Raw genomic sequence first — 19203 nt, 5'->3', positions numbered from 1 at the left:
AAGGATACTCTCTGTCAGAGGCATGCCTCCCTCGAGTGGCAGCATCAAATTTACATCACAGTTTTTCCACAGGGGAGATGTACATTGGAGGCCAGGAGCATTTCTACCTGGAGACACACTGCACAGTGGCTGTGCCCAGAGGTGAAGACGGGGAAATGGAACTCTTTTCATCAACACAGAGCCCTTCACAAACACAGGCAGGTGCTTCTGACCAATTACCGTATCGATGCAGTCGCCCCCAGCCGACAATTTACTTCAGTACCCTTGCAGACTCTGGGTCATGGTGATGAGTGACCCCGCAGTTCAGTTCCTGGTCTGTGCTGATAGATTGCAAGCATCAGTTAGTGATGTCTCACCATTCCAGAGACATTGGGTCCATCCTGACCACCACCACTGTCTTTGTTCCCCCGTTAACCAGCTAAATGGATCACTGAATGCTCAGGTTTCTTGCCACATCTCAAGATGTGTGGGTTAGTGAGTGAATTCCACAAGGAGCACAAGAGCAGAGTGATCCAGGGAGCAGGGTTCAGTGTGTTGAAAGACTAGTAGAGACTTTATGAATCTTTTTAAAACCCTGGAACATAATGTCCAGTTCTGGGAGCCACCCTTTTGGGAAGGATATTGAGGCCTTAGAGGGGGAGCAGCAGGTTTCAACCGAATTGATTCTGAGGATGAGGAACTTTGCTCACGTCAGGTGTTCCCAACCTGAGATCTGTGAACCGCCTGGTTAATTGTAGGGGTCCATGGCATAAGAAAGGTTGGGAGCCCCTGGTTTATGTGGATAGAGTAGAGAAGCTGGGATACTGTCCTTGGAGCAGAGGAGGGTTTATGAAGATCCAGTGTTTACAATCAGGAAGACTATTTACTGAGAAACCATTGTTAATGATGGGAAATGTGATGTAAGTGGAGATTAATTAATGTAGAAGTAGATCATGTTTTGCTTTATGACAAAGAAGGTGGTAATTTCAGCCGATTGAGTCTCTGCTGGCTCAGAGAGAAATTCTTTTCCTCACTAACTTTCCCTGAAACTGACTGGTGTTCATAGAGTTGTAGAGATCAGAAACAGGTCCTTCAGCTCACCATGTTGATGCTGACCATTGCATACGTCTATATTAATCTCATTTATCCACATTGGGTCTACAGCTTTCTTTGCCTTGGCAACTTAGGTGTTTGTCCAGATGTTTCTTAAGTGTTCAACTCACATTCCCAAGTTCTTATGTCAAAGACAAAAGACAAATAAGACAACTGCGCTGCTCCAAAGAGTGCGATACGAGGTCTTTCTTACCCTCAGCCATTCGGCTCTATAATGAGTCAACCTATAACCGGGGAAGTGATGACCCATTCCTGTTAGACTGTTTGTGGTAACTTACCTTTTATTCTTTCTACTTTTTTTCTAATATTTATATCTATACACTTGTAATGCTACTGTGAATCTGTAATTTCCTTTGGGATCAATAAAGTACCCATCCATCCATGGGACAACTTCCAGAGGCCTTTTAATCTACTAGCTACATGTCTTTAGGATGTGGGAAGAAACTGCAGCATTTGGAGGAAATGTAGGTGTCACACAGACAACATGAAAACTCGACACAGACAGCACTGGCTGTCTGGAGCAGTGATTCTCCCAGCTGTCCCACTGTGGCACTGACTGCACAGTGGGAGATCTTCCAGATGGATTAGATTTATCAGAGTTGGGTGTGGGGTGCATTTACCTCATGGTGTTAATTCTGTTTGCCTCTTGCTGTTTTCCTGCAGTTCCTTGTTGCAAAAGCTCTCGGTGTCCCTGCCAATAGGATTTGCTGTCGGGTGAAGCGGCTCGGAGGGGGCTTTGGGGGGAAGGAGTCACGCAGCACGTTACTGTCGACCGTGGTGGCGGTTGCTGCTTTCAAGTACGTGTTAGCACGCAAGTGATACAGCTTCATAAAGGCATACGGCAAGGGAAGTGGCCATTCAGCCCACTGAGTCCATGCTGATATTCAAGGACTCAATTACACTAATCTGACATTCTATCAACACCCTGCACATACTAACTCTCTTTCTCCCCACCCTCCCTGCCTTCTCCATCTACACACTAGGAGCAGTTTACACCTGCCAAGTAACTTACCAACCCATGTGTCTTTGGGATGTGGGAGGAAACTGAAGCACATGGGGGGGGGGGTGTGGAATTCATGCATTCACAGGGAGAACATGCAAATTCTACACTAACGGACTGGAGCTAAGAATCAAACATGGGTCTCTGGGTCTGTGAGGCAGAAGCTCTACAAGGTGTACCTCTGTGCTGCTCAGTATCAATGACCATGCTCTGGTGATCCCCAGTACAATGGATGAATAAATATCGATTTGGGCATGGAACATTAAGTGGGAAGTGGCTCATGTGGTTCATAAATAGTGGGAGAAACGTTTGGGCTGCATGTTCTGCCTCTCTACTCTATGTTCTGGGGAACAGTGATGAAAGGGAAGTCAAAGAACTTGATGAACACCAAGTGTTTGGCCCTGCCAAATCTGCTCGGCTCCTGACTAATTGTTTTTCGGGAAGTTTGACCATTCACAGTGAGAATGGGAAAGGTTTCATGGCCTCGCTTTCGTCCTGCTTCATCTCCTCTCATCTTCCCTCTTGTCCGACAGGACTAAGCGCCCTGTTCGATGTGCACTTAGTCGTGATGTAGACATGTTGGTGAGTGGGGGAAGAAATCCTTTTCTGGGACGCTACAAGGTAAGGCTTGAGCAGTTCAAGAGAATTGTTGTTGCAGTTGTTCACTTGCTATTCATGGAATGTTGCCCTGTATTTTCCTTTCAGGTTGGGTACCAGAAAAGTGGGAAAATCATGGCTGTGGATCTCGCACTCTACTGCAATGCAGGAAATACCCTGGATCTTTCATCTGCTGTATGTTAGACTAAGATACACAAACTTATTTTTAACTTTATTTTTAACTGACCTAGAACCCATTCCACACAGGACAAAAATAAAAGCACTTAATAGAAAAAAAATACTCAGCACGTTGAGCAGCACCTGTGGAGAAAAAAAATCAAAGTAATTTATTTGCAGCAGCATCACAAGCACATAACATTAGAAACACAAGAAAACTGAAGAGACTTAAAAGGCAAAAGGTGAAAAGGGGGGACTTTATAGAAAGACTACAGATTTTGTTTATGAAATATTATGGTGTTGTGGATAGTGAGAAGGATAGTTTTAGGTTACAGAATTCTATTGATTTGCTGGTAACTTGAGCAAAGCAATGCAGATGACATTTAAACCATGAGACCATAGACATAGGAGCAGAATTAGACCATTTGACTCTTCGAGTCTGCTCTGCCAACCATCATGGCAGGTATAATATCCTTCTCAAGAACCTATCAACCTCTCTTTAAATATACCCAATGACTTGGCCTATATAGGCACTGAGGCGATGAGTTCCACAGATTCACCACCATCTGCCTAAGAACAACTTCCTCCTTATTTATGTTCCTAAGGAACATCCCTCTGTTCTGAGCATGTGCCGTCAGAATCTAGACTCTTCCACTGTAGGAAACATCTTCTCCAAGGCCAGTTTATCTAAGTCTTTTAAAATTCAATAGGTTTCAATGAGATGCTCCCTTATTCTTCTAAATTCCAGTGAGTACAGGCCCAGCACCATCAAACTCTTCTCATTTGTTAACCCTTTCATTTCTGGGATCATTCCTGTGACCTCCTCTAGATTTTCTCCAAAGCCAGCACAGCCTTTCTTAGATAAGGAGCCCAAAACCGCTCATAATACTTAAAGTGTAGTCTGACCAATATCTTATAAAGCCTCAGTATAACATCCTTGCTTTTATATTTTAGACCTGTCAAAACTGCTTTTGCCTTCCTTACCACTGACTCAGCCTGCAAGTTAACCTTTGGGGAATCCTGCATGAGGTCTCTCAAGTCTCTTTGCTCCTCTAATTTCTGAATTTGCTCACCATTTAGAATATAGTGTATGGCTTTATTCCTTCTACCAAAGTGCATTCCATCTGCCACTTCTTTGCCCATTTTCTTAATGTGTCCAAGTCCTCCTGCAGACTCACTGCTTCCTCAACATTATCTGCCCCTCTACCAATCTTTGTACCATCGCAAACATTTCCACAAAGCCATCAAAGCTGTCAACCATATCATTGACATATAATGTGAAAAGAACACCACTAGCCAATCAGGAATGGACCTCTTTATTCTCACTCTTTTCCTCCTGCCAGTCAGCCAAACTTCAATCCATTCTGGTATCTTTCCTGTAATAGTTTATTATAAATAAATACCATATTATGAAAGCTAAATAAATACTTTTTTAACAGCCTTATGTGCAGCTCTTTGTCAAAGGCCTTTCATGTAAACAACATACCCCTTTGTATATTCTGCTTGTTATTTTCTCAAATAACTCCAAAAGGTTTTCAGCCAAGATTTCCCCTTAAGGAAACCTTGCTGACTTTGGCCTATTTTGTTACATGCTTCCAAATACCCCAAACCTCATGCTTATTTAATGTCAATAAGTGTGAGGTGAAACAATTTGGGATGGCTAGTAAGGGTAGGGCATATGCAATGAGTGGTGAGGATCTAAGAAGTAGAGAGGAGCAGTCAGACCTGTGAATGATCTCCAAATGTGACTGCACAAGAGGATAAGGTGGTAAAGTAGGCATACAGGCTGCTAGCTTTCATTAACAGGGATATAGAATGCAAGAACTTGGAAGGTGTATCATAACTTGATATAACTTTGGTAGGACAACAACTGAAGTTTTGTGTGTAGTTCTAGTCACTGGAGAGGGGGTAGAAGATATTAATGAGGATATTGCCTTGGATAGAATGTGTCAGCTATGACGACAGACTGGATAGGCTATGTCTGTTTTCCTTGAATGGAGGAGCTGAGTGGAACTTGATGGAGCAGTGTGGATGGTGGGAATCTTCTCCTCATAACAAAGATATACAAAAGCAGAAGGGGTAAGAGTGGATTTGAGAAAATAAAAATCACCCAGATGGTGCCTGCAATCTGGGACAGTGTAATTGAGTGGTGGGAGTATATACTCTCAGAACATTTAACAAATATTTCAGTGACCCCCACCCCCCCTTGAATGCCCAGATATAAAAGGCTAACGACTGTTAAATGAGACCAGTGTAGTTAGGCATGTGATTGTTGTCATAGACATAGTAAGTGACTGTGAACCTGGTGGTACATGATTTTTGGACCTTTGTATCTGCTGTCCAGTGGGAGAGGGGAGAAGAAAGATTATATTGGCTGCTTTACTGGGGCCCATAAAGTGTAGACAGAGTTGCTCCCATGATGTGCTGAGCTGTGTCCACAATTCTCTGCAATTTTTGTAGTCGTAGGCAGAGCAAAAGTAGGTTGCTGGAACTAGGTGACAAGTACTGCAGATAAAGGATTTGGACATTTTAGACTGACAGAGTAACCTCTTCACTTGGAATTGCAGTTCACCATTCCGTTGAACAGTAGTTGCTCAGTTTTACATTCCAAAGGTCAGGATATTATTGGAATTGGTAGATCAGGCATGCATGTTATGATTCAATGGGGAGCAGATTCAAGCAGATTTACCCTGCTGCAATCACATGTTGTTGGGTTAATTATTTTGTTAACAGGATTACTGAGGGAACCATAAAATAATGATTTTTATCCCCTCTCTCCACCACCCCCTCTCCCCCACCCCCTCTCCCCAACCCCCCTCTCTCACCCCCCTCTCCCACCCCCTCTCTCCCACACCCCCACAACCCCTCACCCCCTCTCTTCCACACCCTCCCACACCCCCGCCCTCTTTCACACACCCTTCTTCATCTCCCCCCCACGTCAGGTCTTGGAACGGGCTTTCCTTCACATTGGGAACTGTTATAAAATTCCAGCCATTCGAGCCATCGGCTACGTCTGCAAAACGAACCTACCTTCCAACACGGCGTTCCGCGGATTCGGGGGGCCTCAGGGGATGATGATGGCTGAGAGCTGGATGGACGCTATTATCCAGAAGAGTGGACTCCCTGCAGAGCAAGTATGGTGCTGATGTTGCTGGGAGAGTGAGGTAGGGCCTTTGAAGCCCAGGCTTGGATGATAGCTCACAAAATCCACATGAGAATCAAAATCACACCTTATATCATGTGAATGTTTGGTGGGAACATTACAGTACAGCAAAATCCCAGGATGGAGCAGTAGGGTTGAGTTATTGAGTCAAATTCTCCCAGATCATACACGGGTTTGCATTTCACCTAGGCAGGATTTTAATTCCCGCTACTCCACTCACCGGTTGGGGTTTTAAGTACTGCCACACCCATCAGATAGCCAAGTGGGATTTCAACTCTTCGCACTCCCCTCTCCCCCAACAAACATTCTGTTGAATGCTTCTGTGACGTGGAGGTGGAGTCTGGAGGACTGGGAAGTTGCAGATGTTCAACAGCAGCGTGTAAGGATAATCCGGCAAACTGAGGCTGTCCAGTTAAACCTCAGTGGTGTTAAAGATTTCAGAAACATTGAACTCATTCAGAACTGGTAGTTACCTGGATATAAATGGATTAGTAAAAGCAGGCCAGTATGGATGTTCAGGGAAAATCACGCTGAAGCATCTTAATTTAATTTTGAATGTGGTAATGGATAGAGTTTTGAACAACTGGATTACTAGAAGACTTTTGATATGATGTCACATAGCAGGCTTATCAACAAAGTTATAGCAGATGGCATAAAAGGGATGTTGACAAAATGGACGCAAAGTTGGCTAATGGACAACAATAGGTTAAGGTGAATGAGATTTTATCGGAGTGGATGAAGTGTATCGTGGTGTTTCCCACCAACCCATGCGAGGACTCCATTAATATCAGAATCTGGGATGAAACAAGGTGTAAGCCTCAATTTTTGACTTTGGAAATGACACAAAGCTTCACTGCAAAGAAGGCAGTGATGGCAGAAGGTTGTAAATAGGCTGGTGGACGAGCCGTTGTATGGCAGATGAAGCTTAATACAGAGAAATGTGAGGTGATGAACCTTGGAAGGAAAGATGAGAAGAGATAATGTAGAATAAAAGGATTGTAAAAGCAGTGCAGGGTCAGAGGGGTGAGTGATTGTGTGCAGAAGGCATTGAAAGTGTCAGTACAGGTGAAAAAAAGTTCAAAACAAGGCAAACATAATTTTGAGTTTTATCAATAAGTTCTTGAAATATTTAACAGCAGAGAAGTCTTGCTCAACATTTAGTCTGGCTTCAATTGGACTATTGTGTTCAAGTTTGGTCACTTTGTTAAGGACATTGGAAAGGGTGCGGGAAAGATTTACAGGAGTGGGTCCAGGATGAGGGAGCATAGTTAGAAGATAGAAAGGCCAGGAATATTTTCTTTAGAGGAAGGAAGGATGAGGGGAATTTGTTGGAAGTGTACAAAATATGCAATGTCTGGGCAGATTAGGAAAGATTGTTTCTTTTGGAGGGGGAATTGAGGATTAGAGGTCAGAGCTATAAAAGGGAAGAGAACTGAGAATGACACAGTGATGAATAATGTTTTATATGGGATAGGGTTGGAATTTGGCATGCATTGCCCGTGGACATGGAGGAGATGGTTCACCTGAGATGTGACACCCCAGATACAATCCCAGTCCATTCATTGTACTTCTCCAGCATGGGATCAAATGTCCTGGACACTGACACTCCATTGAAGGCTGGGTTTTGTTATACCCATTCATTGGTTTAATTAGTTGGGCAGCAGACACAAAACCCGTATCCCAGTGTTCATGGATGTTACGTGTCAGCTTCTGTTACTTTATCCAAAGCAAACCTCTTTCCTTTCCATTCCCAAGGTACGGAAGTTGAATCTTTACCAAGAAGGAGATACCACCCATTTCAACCAAAAGATGGAAGATGTGAATATTGGAAAATGTTGGGATGAGTGCATGGTGGGCTCATCCTATCAGAGCAGAAGAAAGGCAGTGGATGTATTTAACAGGTCAGGTGGAAGTTTTGGCGTATGTCCCTTTAACATTATTCTTTACTTCAACCCTTGAGTTACAAGCAGTTTGCTGGTGAAAGAATTCAAAGCAAGTTGAAGGATATGAGGCAACAAATGGAGCTGATCAAATTAGCTGATGGAATGAGTTAGAAGGGGTTAAGTGCTCCTTGTGTTAAAAGAATCTTTGAATATTTCTGAGGTGCTATATGAAGAAAGGGGTGAGAGGGTACTGGAGGAGTGGGCCAGCATACACAGTTGAATCAGATTGGCCACAATCTTATTAAATGGCAAAGCAGGCTTGAAGGGCCAAATGGTCTCTAGCTCCTGATTCATTTGTCATATGGGTTCGATGAGCCATGGTCTCTTTTGTGTGCTGCATTCCATGGTTCCATGGTTTAATTAGGAGAACTCACACCAGTCCTTATTGACAGGTATGTTGGATTCTTGCATTTAAATCTAAGGTTCTTTTAGAAGTCAGGAACAAAGCATAAAACTTGTTGCTTCATGATTGTTTTATTAAGAGTTGATAGACCAAAGAGAACAGAAACAGAACAGTGACAGAGAGTCTTATAAAGAGAGAGTCTAAAACAACTAGCATAAAACAACTACTTTTATACCCAGAAGATAAGAAAATTCCATAGACAACAATAATCCAATTTGAAAATACTTGTTCAATACTGCAGTAAAAAGTTAACTAATAAGAAAATACTCGCCGCTTAATGCAGAGCTTTCAGAGCTTTCCAGAAATATAATTTGTATAACCACCAGAGGTGTATTAAACTGTTGTGCTTACTGTAGCCACTAGGAATTATAGTAAACAGTTACTTGCATCTAAGTAATTATATAAATTCCACAAATTCGCCACCCTCTAGCTAAAGAAATTTCTCTGCATCTCTGTTTTAAATGAACACCCCTCTATCCTGAGGCTGTGCCCTCTTGTCCTAGACTCCCCCACCATGGGAAACATCCTTTCTACATCTACTCTGTCTAGGCCTTTCAACATTTGAGTTTCAATGCGATCCCCTCCCCATCATTCTAAGTTAAAATGAGTACAGACTTGGAGCCATCAAACATTCCTTGTATGATAATCCTTCCATTTCCAGAATCATCTTTGTGAACTGCCTCTGAACCCTCTCCAATGCCAGCACATCTTTTCTTACAGCTTCTTGAGCACCTTCCCCCTTGTAATAGAAACTGCTCTCACTTCTCTTCCCCCACACCTTTCAACCTCTGGCACACTGCTACTGTCTTCCACAGTGAAGACTGATGCAAAATACTCATTTAGTTCATCTGTCAACTCCTTGTCTCCCATTATTATTTCTCTAGCCTCATTTTCTAGCTGTTCTTATTTCACTCTCCTCTTTTTTCAATTTTACTTAGTTGAAAAAGCTTTTATTATCCACTTTGTGATTGTTTGCTAGCTTGCTTTCATATCTCATCTTTTCCCTCCCTATGATTCTTTTACTTGCTCCCTATAGGGTTTTAAAGCTTCCCAATCCTCTGTCTTCCCACTAATTTTTGCTTTGTTGTATGCCTTCTCTTTTGCTTTTACATTAGCTTTGACTTGCCTTGGCAGCCATGGGTGCACTATTTTGCCATTTGAGTTTTTCTTTGTTTTTGGAATATATCTATCCTGCAACTTCATTTTTGCCGGAAACTCACACCATTGTTGCTCTGCTATCATCCCTGCTAGCATCTCCTTCCAATTTACTTTGGCCAACTCCTCTCTCATACCACTGTAATTTTTTTTACTCCACTGAAATACTGCTACGTCAGACTTTATTTTCTCCCTATGAAATTTCAAGTTAAACACAATTGTGATCATTGCCTCCTAAAGGTTCTTTTACCTTAAGTTCCCTAATCACCTCCGGTTCATTACATCTCACCCAATCCAGTATAGCTGATCCCCTAGTAGGCTTAATGACAAACTGCTCTAAAAAGCCATCTATTAGACATTCAACAAACTCACTCTCTTGAGATCTATTTTTAACCTGATTTTCCCAATTGACCTGCATGTTGAAATCTCCCATGACTATCAGAACAATGCCCTTTTGACACCTTTTTCTATTTCCTGTTGTAATCTGTGGTCCATATCCCAGCTACTGTTGGAGGCCTGTATATAACTGCCATCAGGGTCCTTTTACCCTTGCAGTTTCTTAACTCAACCCACAAAGATTCAAAATCTTCTGATCCTATGTCACATCCTTCTACTGATTTGATGCCATTCTTTATCAGCCGAGCCATGCCACCAACTTTGCCTACCTTCCTATCCCTCCAATAGAATATATATCCTTCAACATTTTGTTCCCACCTACATCAATCCTTCAGCCACGATTCAGTGATGGCCACAACATCATACCTGACTATCTGTAATAGTGCAACAAGATCATCCACCTTATCTCTTATACTCCATGCATTGAGATACATATAACACTTTGAGTGCTTAATTTGATACCCTTTTTGGTTCTGCATCCCAAATGCACTGATACTCACCCTGCTGGCTGCCCTTCCTAACAGTCCAACTGCATGCTATCTTTGCTTTTATACCATCTGTCCTATTCTTACTAGCATAAGCTGATCAGCAGAAAACAGAGAGTGGGAATAAGGGCTATTCCGGCTGGCTGCTGGTTACCAGTGGAGTTCCACAGGGGTCAGTGTTGGGACTGCTGCTTTTTACGATGTATGTCAATGATTTGGACTATGGGATTAATGGATTTGTGGCTAACTTTGCCGATGATACAAAGATAGGTGAAGGAGTGGGTAGTGTTGAGGAAACAGAGAGCCTGCAGAGGGATTTAGATAGTTTAGGGGAATGGGAAAAGAAGTGGAAAATGAAATACAATGTTGGAAATAAATGGGCAGACAATTATTTAGATGGGGAGAGAATTCAAAATGCAGAGAGGTAAAGGGACTTGGGAGTCCTTGTGCAGGATACCCTAAGGGTTAACCTCTCGGTGGTGAAGAAGGTGAATGCAATGTTGGCATTCATTTTTAGAGGTACAGAGTATGAGAGCAGGGATGTGATGTTGAGGCTCTATAAGGCACTCGTGAGACCACACTTGGAGTATTGTGAGCAGTTTTGGGCTCCTTATTTTAGAAAGGACATACTGACATTGGAGAGGGTTCAGAGAAGATTCACGAGAATTTGTCCAGGAATGAAAGGGGTACTTAATGAGGAATGTCTGGCAGCTCTTGGGCTGTATTCCCTGGAGTTCAGGATAATGAGGGGGGATCTCATAGAAACATTCTGAATGTTAAAAGGCCTGAACAGGTTAGATATGGCAAAGTTATTTCCCATGGTAGGGGAGTCTAGGACAAGAGGGCATGACTTCAGGATTGAAGGACTTCCATTTAGATCAGAGATACAAAGAAATTACTTTAGTCAAAGGGTGGTAAATTTGTGGAATTTGTTGCCACGAGTGGCTGTGGAGGCCAAGTCATTGAGTGTAATTAAGGCAGAGATAGATAGGTTCTTGATTAGCCAGAGTATCAAAGGGTATGGGGTGAAAGCAGGGGAGTGGGGATGACTGGAAGAATTGGATCAGCCCACGATTGAATGGCAGAGTAGACTCAATGGACCAATGGCCTACTTCTGCTCCTATATCTTATGGTCTTATGATCTCATGGATCCTTATGCAGTTTGTTAATCAGAACCTTTATGCTAGGAATTAGAAAGTGTCCTCCTTAAGTTTAGTCTTTGCAAGTGGCAGAAACCTGTTGAGAAGCAGACTGACAGCCTGGGTTAATTTCACACAATAGTTAACCAAACCATCTGCCACAATGTGTACAGTTTATCAGGCTCTGAGATCATGGGTTCTCATCAGTGACATAGAATGCCCTGTTACGATCTCAAATGGACTTGTTTTAATTTTCTTGTTTGGGTTGCTCAGATGCTTCATAATATCGTAGGAAGAGCCGTAGGCTATGATATGCCTTCCTCACTATACCTAGTCAATCATTGTTTGAAGATTCCATTCATTCATTCGTTCGACTTATCCTGATGACTCTGGACGATGTGGACAATGTTCATCAGTCTACATAATTCCTGACAAATACTCACAGTGAAATGTGTTCCTTAATCAGGGTCAATGTAACGTGGCAATCTCCATCTAGGAATATAGTCATTGATTAGAGCTTTTGCTGTGAGTCTAGCAGTGGCTTTCCCTGTTGAAATAGCTTCCACCCATCTTGAAAGTCTATCCACTATTGCCAGCACATCTGAGTGACCCTAACACTTTGGTAAGTCCACTAGTAAAAGTAAAAATGTACCAGGTGGGGCAGGAGCACTTAATTATGGTAGCTTTTCCGCTGCTCCAGGATTCACTTTCTGGCATGTCATGCATCTTTCAAACATTTGTCGAGTTTATGTCCACCACCATTGGGAGAATCTGTCAATAATCTTTTGCACTTCAATGTGTCCTAGGAAGTGTATTTGCTGTGCTCGATAAGAACGCAGTGTAGTTGGGGCTACAAGTCTATGACTAGTGCCACAGCTCCACACTCATTTGGCATTTAACGACCCACCATTCTCCATTCAAGACCACTTCTCCTGGTTAAAGCATTGACCTTGCATCACTCAGATACCTTTCAACTTCATCTGTGATACAGAGTTCAACTTTGCCTCACTGTGTTTGTTTTTTGGTTGTACTTTTATCTTTTTTATTCCTCCCTGTGCTGCCTTTTGCAATTTCATCTGCAAGTGCATTTCCACGGCTCCTCATTGTCATCATCTTAGTGTGGTTTTTACGTTTTAATACAACGACTTCTGATGGCAATTGTGTAACACCCCTAAGTTGTTGTATCGGTTGGCTGCTCTTGATTGAAGATCCTACCGCCATAAGAAACCTTCTTTGTCTGTTTCCAAAGCCATGAACAATCAAAGCTTTCAGTTCTGCCTGTTGCACAGAACTATCAGGAACCGTGTTTCTTGATGCCAGCATTTCGGTTTCAGAAACAACTGCCCACCCAGCCATCCAAAATCCCCCCTCGGTCAGTAAGGAGCCACCCGTATATAGAATCAGATCTTTAGCAGAGTAATAACCAACAGGATGCTGTTGGTCTCTATGTTCTTGAATTAAAGCTGCCATCATGTATTTCTCATTAATATACAGTGTAAATGATTTACCTGTATCAGGAATTCCTAATGCCAGTGCAGTACACAATATCACTTTAAAGTTTGAGGCACTTTTTCATTAAGAGCCATAGGATTGTCTGAACTTTACTGTCCTTCAGCAGATTGTTCAGTGGTTGAGCAATACTTGATGGATCTGCCACTAGCTTATCCATACTTTAACAATGGTTTTACCTTCAATCCTGTGTGTCTTTACTCTCCTGGCCTTTCTTAGAGCACTGTCATTCTCACTTGAGCTGCCAGGGACCACTGTAGAGTCCGTGTCATGTCCGTCCTGTAATACTAGTGTCTCTAGCAGGAGCGCCTACTTGCGGTCGCAACTGCGCTTTCTTACATTTCTTCAGTTCGCTTTGAAACTTTGTCCGTTGCACCTCGATTGAATTATCACGTTGTTCTTCCACTCGCTTGGTTAATGCAAAAATTTGCTCTTTAGATCTCTTCCTGTCTCTATCATGCTGTTTTTGTACAAGATTTTACTCGCCGTATTAGCTCTTTCAGTCGCTCACATATTCGATCAAACCGACCATGCCCTCTTACCTCTAAATCAGTTGCAGCCATTTTCTTGTACTCAACACATGCTTAACTTAACATTGTTGGTAATTTTTCATCCAGGCTTTTTCATTCATTTTATCAAACAGAGATTTTTTTATCAGGTAAGAGTCTCTAGTGAGTTTCACAACTTTGGCCATTGTTTTAATTTGATCTTAATTCATACATACTTTTATCACTTTCACAAAGATCTCAAAATATTAACGAACTGTAACCAAATAGCAAATAGATTGCTCCAGCTACCAAGTAGATCACAACCACATAGGTTGGTTCAACAAGCAAATAGATTGTGACCAATTAGGTTACAACCAAATAGATGATACAACCACTATTTTCACCAGGTACCCAAATAGATCGTAACCATATAGGTTAGGACCAAAGAGATTTGTATAACAACTATACTCAGCAGGTACCATAAATAGATTACTGTGTGACCAAAATAGATTGTAATCGAATAGGTAAGGAGCAAATGGATTGCAACCAATATTTTCACAGCTGTTTTCCTTTTAAATAGCAATGTAACAGTCCTCAATCCTGATTTTGAAGCCATAGCTTATTTTTTACCTCAGACAACAGAGAAACAGTGTCAGTTCTTACTGCTTTTGTTGCGTGCTAAAAATTCCCTCCTTTGGCTTTGAATATAATGAATTTTAAACTCTGGAATATCCTGCCGACTGTGCCAAAGCTGATGGATTCTGGTGTTTAAGTCCAGGGTTCTTTTAGAAGTCAGGAACAAGGCATAAAACATTTTGCTTCATGATTGTTTTATTAAGAGTTGATAGAACAAAGAGAACAGAAACAGAACAGTGACAGGGAGTCTTACTACTTGAAGACAAAACAGTCTGAAGATGACACCTTGCTATTTTATACCCAAAATGCAAGAAAATACCATTGATGACAATAATCCAATTTAAAAATACTTATTCAACACTGCACTAAAAAGATAACTAATGAGAAAATTCTAGCCATTTAATGCAGAGCTTTCCAGAATTATACTTTGTATAATCACCAAAGACATATCAAACTGTTATGCATAATATAGCCAAGAAGGGTCATAAAAATAGTTACTTGTGTATAAGTAATTATATACAATACAAGGAGATAATTAATTGTTATCTGCAAAGAAAATAACATTTGAATTGTCAGATCCACCAGGTCAGTGGGGTTAATTCCTGGGCTTCAGCATCTTGAAGGATCTATCCTGGGCCCAACATACTGATGCCGTCATTAACAGGCACACCAGTGGCTCTATTCCATTAGGAGCTTGAAGAGATGTGATATGTCATCAAACACTCTCACAAATTCCTATGGATGTGCTTTCTGACTGGTTGCATCCCAGCCTGGCATGGAGGATCCAATGCAGAGGATCCCAAGAGGCTGGTGGGGGCTCTAGGCTCAGCCAGCTCCATCACAGGCACAACCCACCCTGTCATTAAGGACCCTCACCTTCTGGGCCATGCTTTCTTCTCTTTGTTGCCATCAGGGAGGAAATACAAGAACCTGAAGATCCACTCTCAATGATTCAGAAACAGCTTCCTCCCCTTTAGCATCACATTTCTGAACATTCCATGAACCCTCATTATTCCTTTATTTTTGGTCATTCTTTAGTTTTGCAATTTATATAATTTTGTCTTTGCACATGTGCTGCTACCTCAGAACAACGAATTCCGCAACGTAAGCTGTAAGATAATAAACTTGACTCTGATTTAATTTCCAGTATATCATGTGAGAACTAACTGTCCCTTTGATCTTTATGCCAGCCAGCATCGCTGGAAGAAGAGGGGACTGGCGATTATTCCAACCATGTTCGGAATAAGCTTCACTGCTAAGTTTTTGAATCAGGTACAAAAGGAGTGAGGATGGGGGGGACATTGATAATGGGAGGGGTGTGGGGTACGAGGATGGGGTTAGAAATAAGCCAAGAGCTAGTGTTGCAATACCATGCGATTTATGAAAAAAAAAACCAAATTGAAACTATCATTAAAGAAAAAAATACCATTGGAATACACAGCAGGCTTGGCAGCATCTGAAAGGGGAAAATCAGGACTAACTTTGATCAGGAAACATCATTCAGCCCCTTGAACCTAATCGGTTAGTCAAAGATCATGGCTGATCTGTACCTTATCCCTACTTTGCTGACTCAGTTCTGTAGGCAGTGATGGAATGGAGGGTGGAGGGTTGGTCTGAGCCTGGAGTCGGAGATGTACTGTGGCATTACCAGAGTCAGGAACTGAGAACATGGACTGTGCTGAGTGTGGGCTTGTGAGCTGGCAACCCCACCATCGATGGCAGTGCAGGCAAGAGAGAGAGGCAGGAAGCCAAGACGGAGGCAAAGGACCAGGAGCCATGGGTTAGTGTTAAGAAGCTGAGTCATGCATGGTGTGTATATAAAGGCTGTGCTAAAGGGGTGAAAGAAAAGGACCACCTCATCTCCCTGTTCTATCTGTGGAAGAGTTTATGATTCCCACATCAACCTCATCTGTCACCCTAGAACCCCAAAGTGGGTGTCTTCCATCCTCTGTCTAGGAATAAAGAATTTAATGCCTAACAGATATCTCATCACCTCAGCCTTCAGCTTCTCCATGGTCTCCCCCACCATGCTGGGCAAATATTAAGTGTCACGTGGTCATAACTGGGAATCTCAGTACAATGGGAAAGCAGTTGCTCTCTTGTCCAATGGCACAACATGGCACTGTAGAGACAGGTACTGTACATTAATAGCATTTAAAACACTCTCGTGCAGGTGCATGGATTGGAAAGCTTTAGAGGAATATGGGGCTAAATGAAGGCAAAAGGGACTAACTTAGACAGACATCTTGGTGAGCATGATGAAAGGCTTGTTCTCATGCTATATAAGCAGATACATTTGTTTATTACTGTCTGTTTTGCATCCCGCCCATGCTGATTATTTCAACACATCAGTACACTGAGGCAGTACAAAGGAAAAGATGTTAAGTTATAAGCTGCAGGAGCAGAATTAGGCTAGTCAGCTCATCAAGTGTTCTGCACCATTGAGCCATGGCTAATTTATTTTCCCCCTCAACGCCGATCTCCTGCATTCATCCTATAACCTTTGATGCCCTTGCTAACTAAGAAGCTAGCACCCTTTGCTTTAAACAGAACACACCCATGGATTCACTACCCTCTAGCTCAGGGGTTCCCAACCTTTTTCATACCATGGACCAATTCCATTAAGCAAGGGATCCATGGACCCCTGGTTGGGAACCCCTGCTCCTGCTAAGGAAATACCTCCTCATCTCTTTTGCCGAGGGTATGACTCTATTCTGAGGCTGTGCTCTCTGGTCGTAGACTCTCTCACTATTGAAACCATCCTGTCCATGTCCACTCTATCAATGAGATCCTCCCTTATTCTGATATGACGGAGTACAGAATGAAGTGTCAGAGTTGCAGAGGAAGTGCAGTATAGGCAGACAATAATGTGCAAAGTCATGACGAGGTAGATTGTGCGGCCAGGAATTCATCTTGTCATACGAGGGGACTGTGGAATAATCTTATAACAGCCATATAGAAGCTGTCCTTGAGCCTGGTGGTGTGTGTTCTATGACACTGAGTCTATGGTAAATCCAAATTAAAATAGAAAATGCTGGAAACTCTCAGCGGCTTATGGGAGGTGGGTTTTTATTTGTAAAACAGTTCATGCCTCTTGCTCCTTTAGTATGGCCTCTCTGTGACCCTGATGTCCTCAATACCCACCCACTCACATGCACATGTGGTAACTGAGACAGCACTAACATTTCAGGTCAGACGCCCTTCATCAGAGGTGGGATCTGTTAGAGGTGCAACGAATGGCAGAGGAATGGGGAGATCCAGCAGAAAGGAAGGAAAGGCTTGTGACAGTGACCATTCTGGAAGCATTCAGCAGGACAGGCAGCATCTGCGGAGAAAGATAAACAGTTAACATTTGAAGTCTAGGACCTGCTGTCAGAACTGGAAAAGAGAGAAACAAGTTAGTTTTGGGTCAGAGAATAAGAAAGAGAGGGGTGTGTTGAATAAAGGTGTGGTAAACCATGTATACCTGTCTGGACACGCCCCACTGCTGACTGCTCCTGTGGCTCCTCCCACAGACCCCTGGATAAAGGTGATTGTGTCACTGTTCCTCCCACAGTCCAGGGCAGTCATCCGGCATGGATGTGCTCCGTTTTACTGCTGATAAAAGCCTTTCGGTATTTACTCTACTTCCAGTCTTCTGGAGTTATTGATAGTGCATCAAAAGGGAATACCTCTGATAGGCTGAAAGCTGAAGACTCCGTTGAGATCATGGTTCAGATTTAGTTGCTCTTAACGTTTGTAGGAAAGGTTTTAGGGACGGAGAGTGGAGTGAGTGTTCCGGTTAGGGCTTAAGGACAGGGATGTGGGGGAGGGTTTAGAGACAGGGATGTGGAGGAATAAGAGGTCACGTTGGAGACTAGGCCTCTGTCCCATGCTCGAAAATCAGTGACGTGAGCAGATAATGAAGGATTTTGGGCTTGATGCTTGCCAGGATTGGATGTCCACGCAGGCAGGAGGCATAAGGGCTGGAGTCTCAGCGAGCCTGGCGTCTGGGGGTCCTGTTATTGTCTAGTCTGGGGGCTGATACCAAAGATTGATCGGAAGTATGGAAGTTGAATCTCCGTGCCTGGAGACTGGAGACCAGAGGTCCAGAGTCCTGCCCTGGGATTACAGGATTGTCTGCTTGTGTGGGTGTGAGGGAGGCAGGCACAGGGTGGCTTGTTTCTCTGATGTTGTTTTTTTGCTCATTGCGTTTTGTTGTGTTCTGTGTTGTTCTGGCAAGCATTGGGGGCTTGCAATGTTGGCACCGGAGTGTGTGGTAACACTCATCCTTCAGTGGTGTTGGCTGTAAATGCATTTCACTGCATGTTTTTAGTTTATTTGAATTAATAAATAAATCTGAATCTGGAAAAAAAAAGCTCAAGTAGGACTTTAAGAAGCAGTTAAAATCAGATTAAGTTTGGAGACACAAGAAACTGCAGATTCTGGAATCTGGAATTCAGTATTTGAATTAGGTGTGCCGGGCAGCAGCTGTGGAGAGAAATGGACAGTGGACATTTCAGGTCAAGACCCTTCATCTGGGTTGATTAAGCTTCCTTGTATGTGTAACATATCGTTAATGGTAAGATTGTGTGATGTGCCAAGTGTCCAGCTGTACAAAAAATGGGAAAAATCAGCCAAGTTGAAGACTTGCCAAGTAGAAGCAGTCAGTCCCAACAGAGGCAGAAAAAACAAGTAAATTGGAGAATTCGATTAAGATTAAGATTAGCTGTGTCTGTCACAAGTACATCAAAACATAGAGTGAAAGCATCGTTTGTGTTAATGACCAACAAAGTCCAAGATGTGTTGGGGCATCCCGCAAGTGTTGCCACACTTCCTGCACCAACATAGCATGTCCACAACTTTCTAACCCTAAGCCATACATCTTTGGAATGTGGGAGGAACCCAGAGCACCCAGAGGAAACCCATAAACTCACGGGGAGAATATGCACACTACTTGTGTACCACGGTGGGAGTCCGGAAGGCTGAAATGTGCCCAGAGGGAAGATGATGTGCTGCTCCTCTTGAGCAGCATGGAAGG

General features: G+C 42.8%; 1 protein-coding gene across 7 annotated transcripts in view; it reads left to right on the top strand.

Annotated features, from left to right (window-relative positions):
* Positions 1-19203, top strand: part of xdh (xanthine dehydrogenase) — a 94450-nt gene that overhangs the window by 53443 nt on the left and 21804 nt on the right. For all 7 annotated transcript variants that reach the window (XM_073056073.1, XM_073056075.1, XM_073056070.1 and 4 more), the window contains 7 exons: positions 73-197; positions 1756-1889; positions 2626-2713; positions 2798-2884; positions 5809-6000; positions 7785-7930; positions 15374-15455. In XM_073056073.1, coding sequence (XP_072912174.1) covers positions 73-197; positions 1756-1889; positions 2626-2713; positions 2798-2884; positions 5809-6000; positions 7785-7930; positions 15374-15455 — 854 coding nt within the window. The remainder of the gene's footprint in view (positions 1-72; positions 198-1755; positions 1890-2625; positions 2714-2797; positions 2885-5808; positions 6001-7784; positions 7931-15373; positions 15456-19203) is intronic.

The sequence above is a fragment of the Hemitrygon akajei genome, chromosome 9 (genome assembly GCF_048418815.1).
Source record: "Hemitrygon akajei chromosome 9, sHemAka1.3, whole genome shotgun sequence".
Classification (NCBI taxonomy): Eukaryota; Metazoa; Chordata; class Chondrichthyes; order Myliobatiformes; family Dasyatidae; genus Hemitrygon; species Hemitrygon akajei.
The sequence above is the reverse complement of the archived record's forward strand: the minus strand, read 5'-3'. Positions and strand labels throughout refer to the sequence as shown.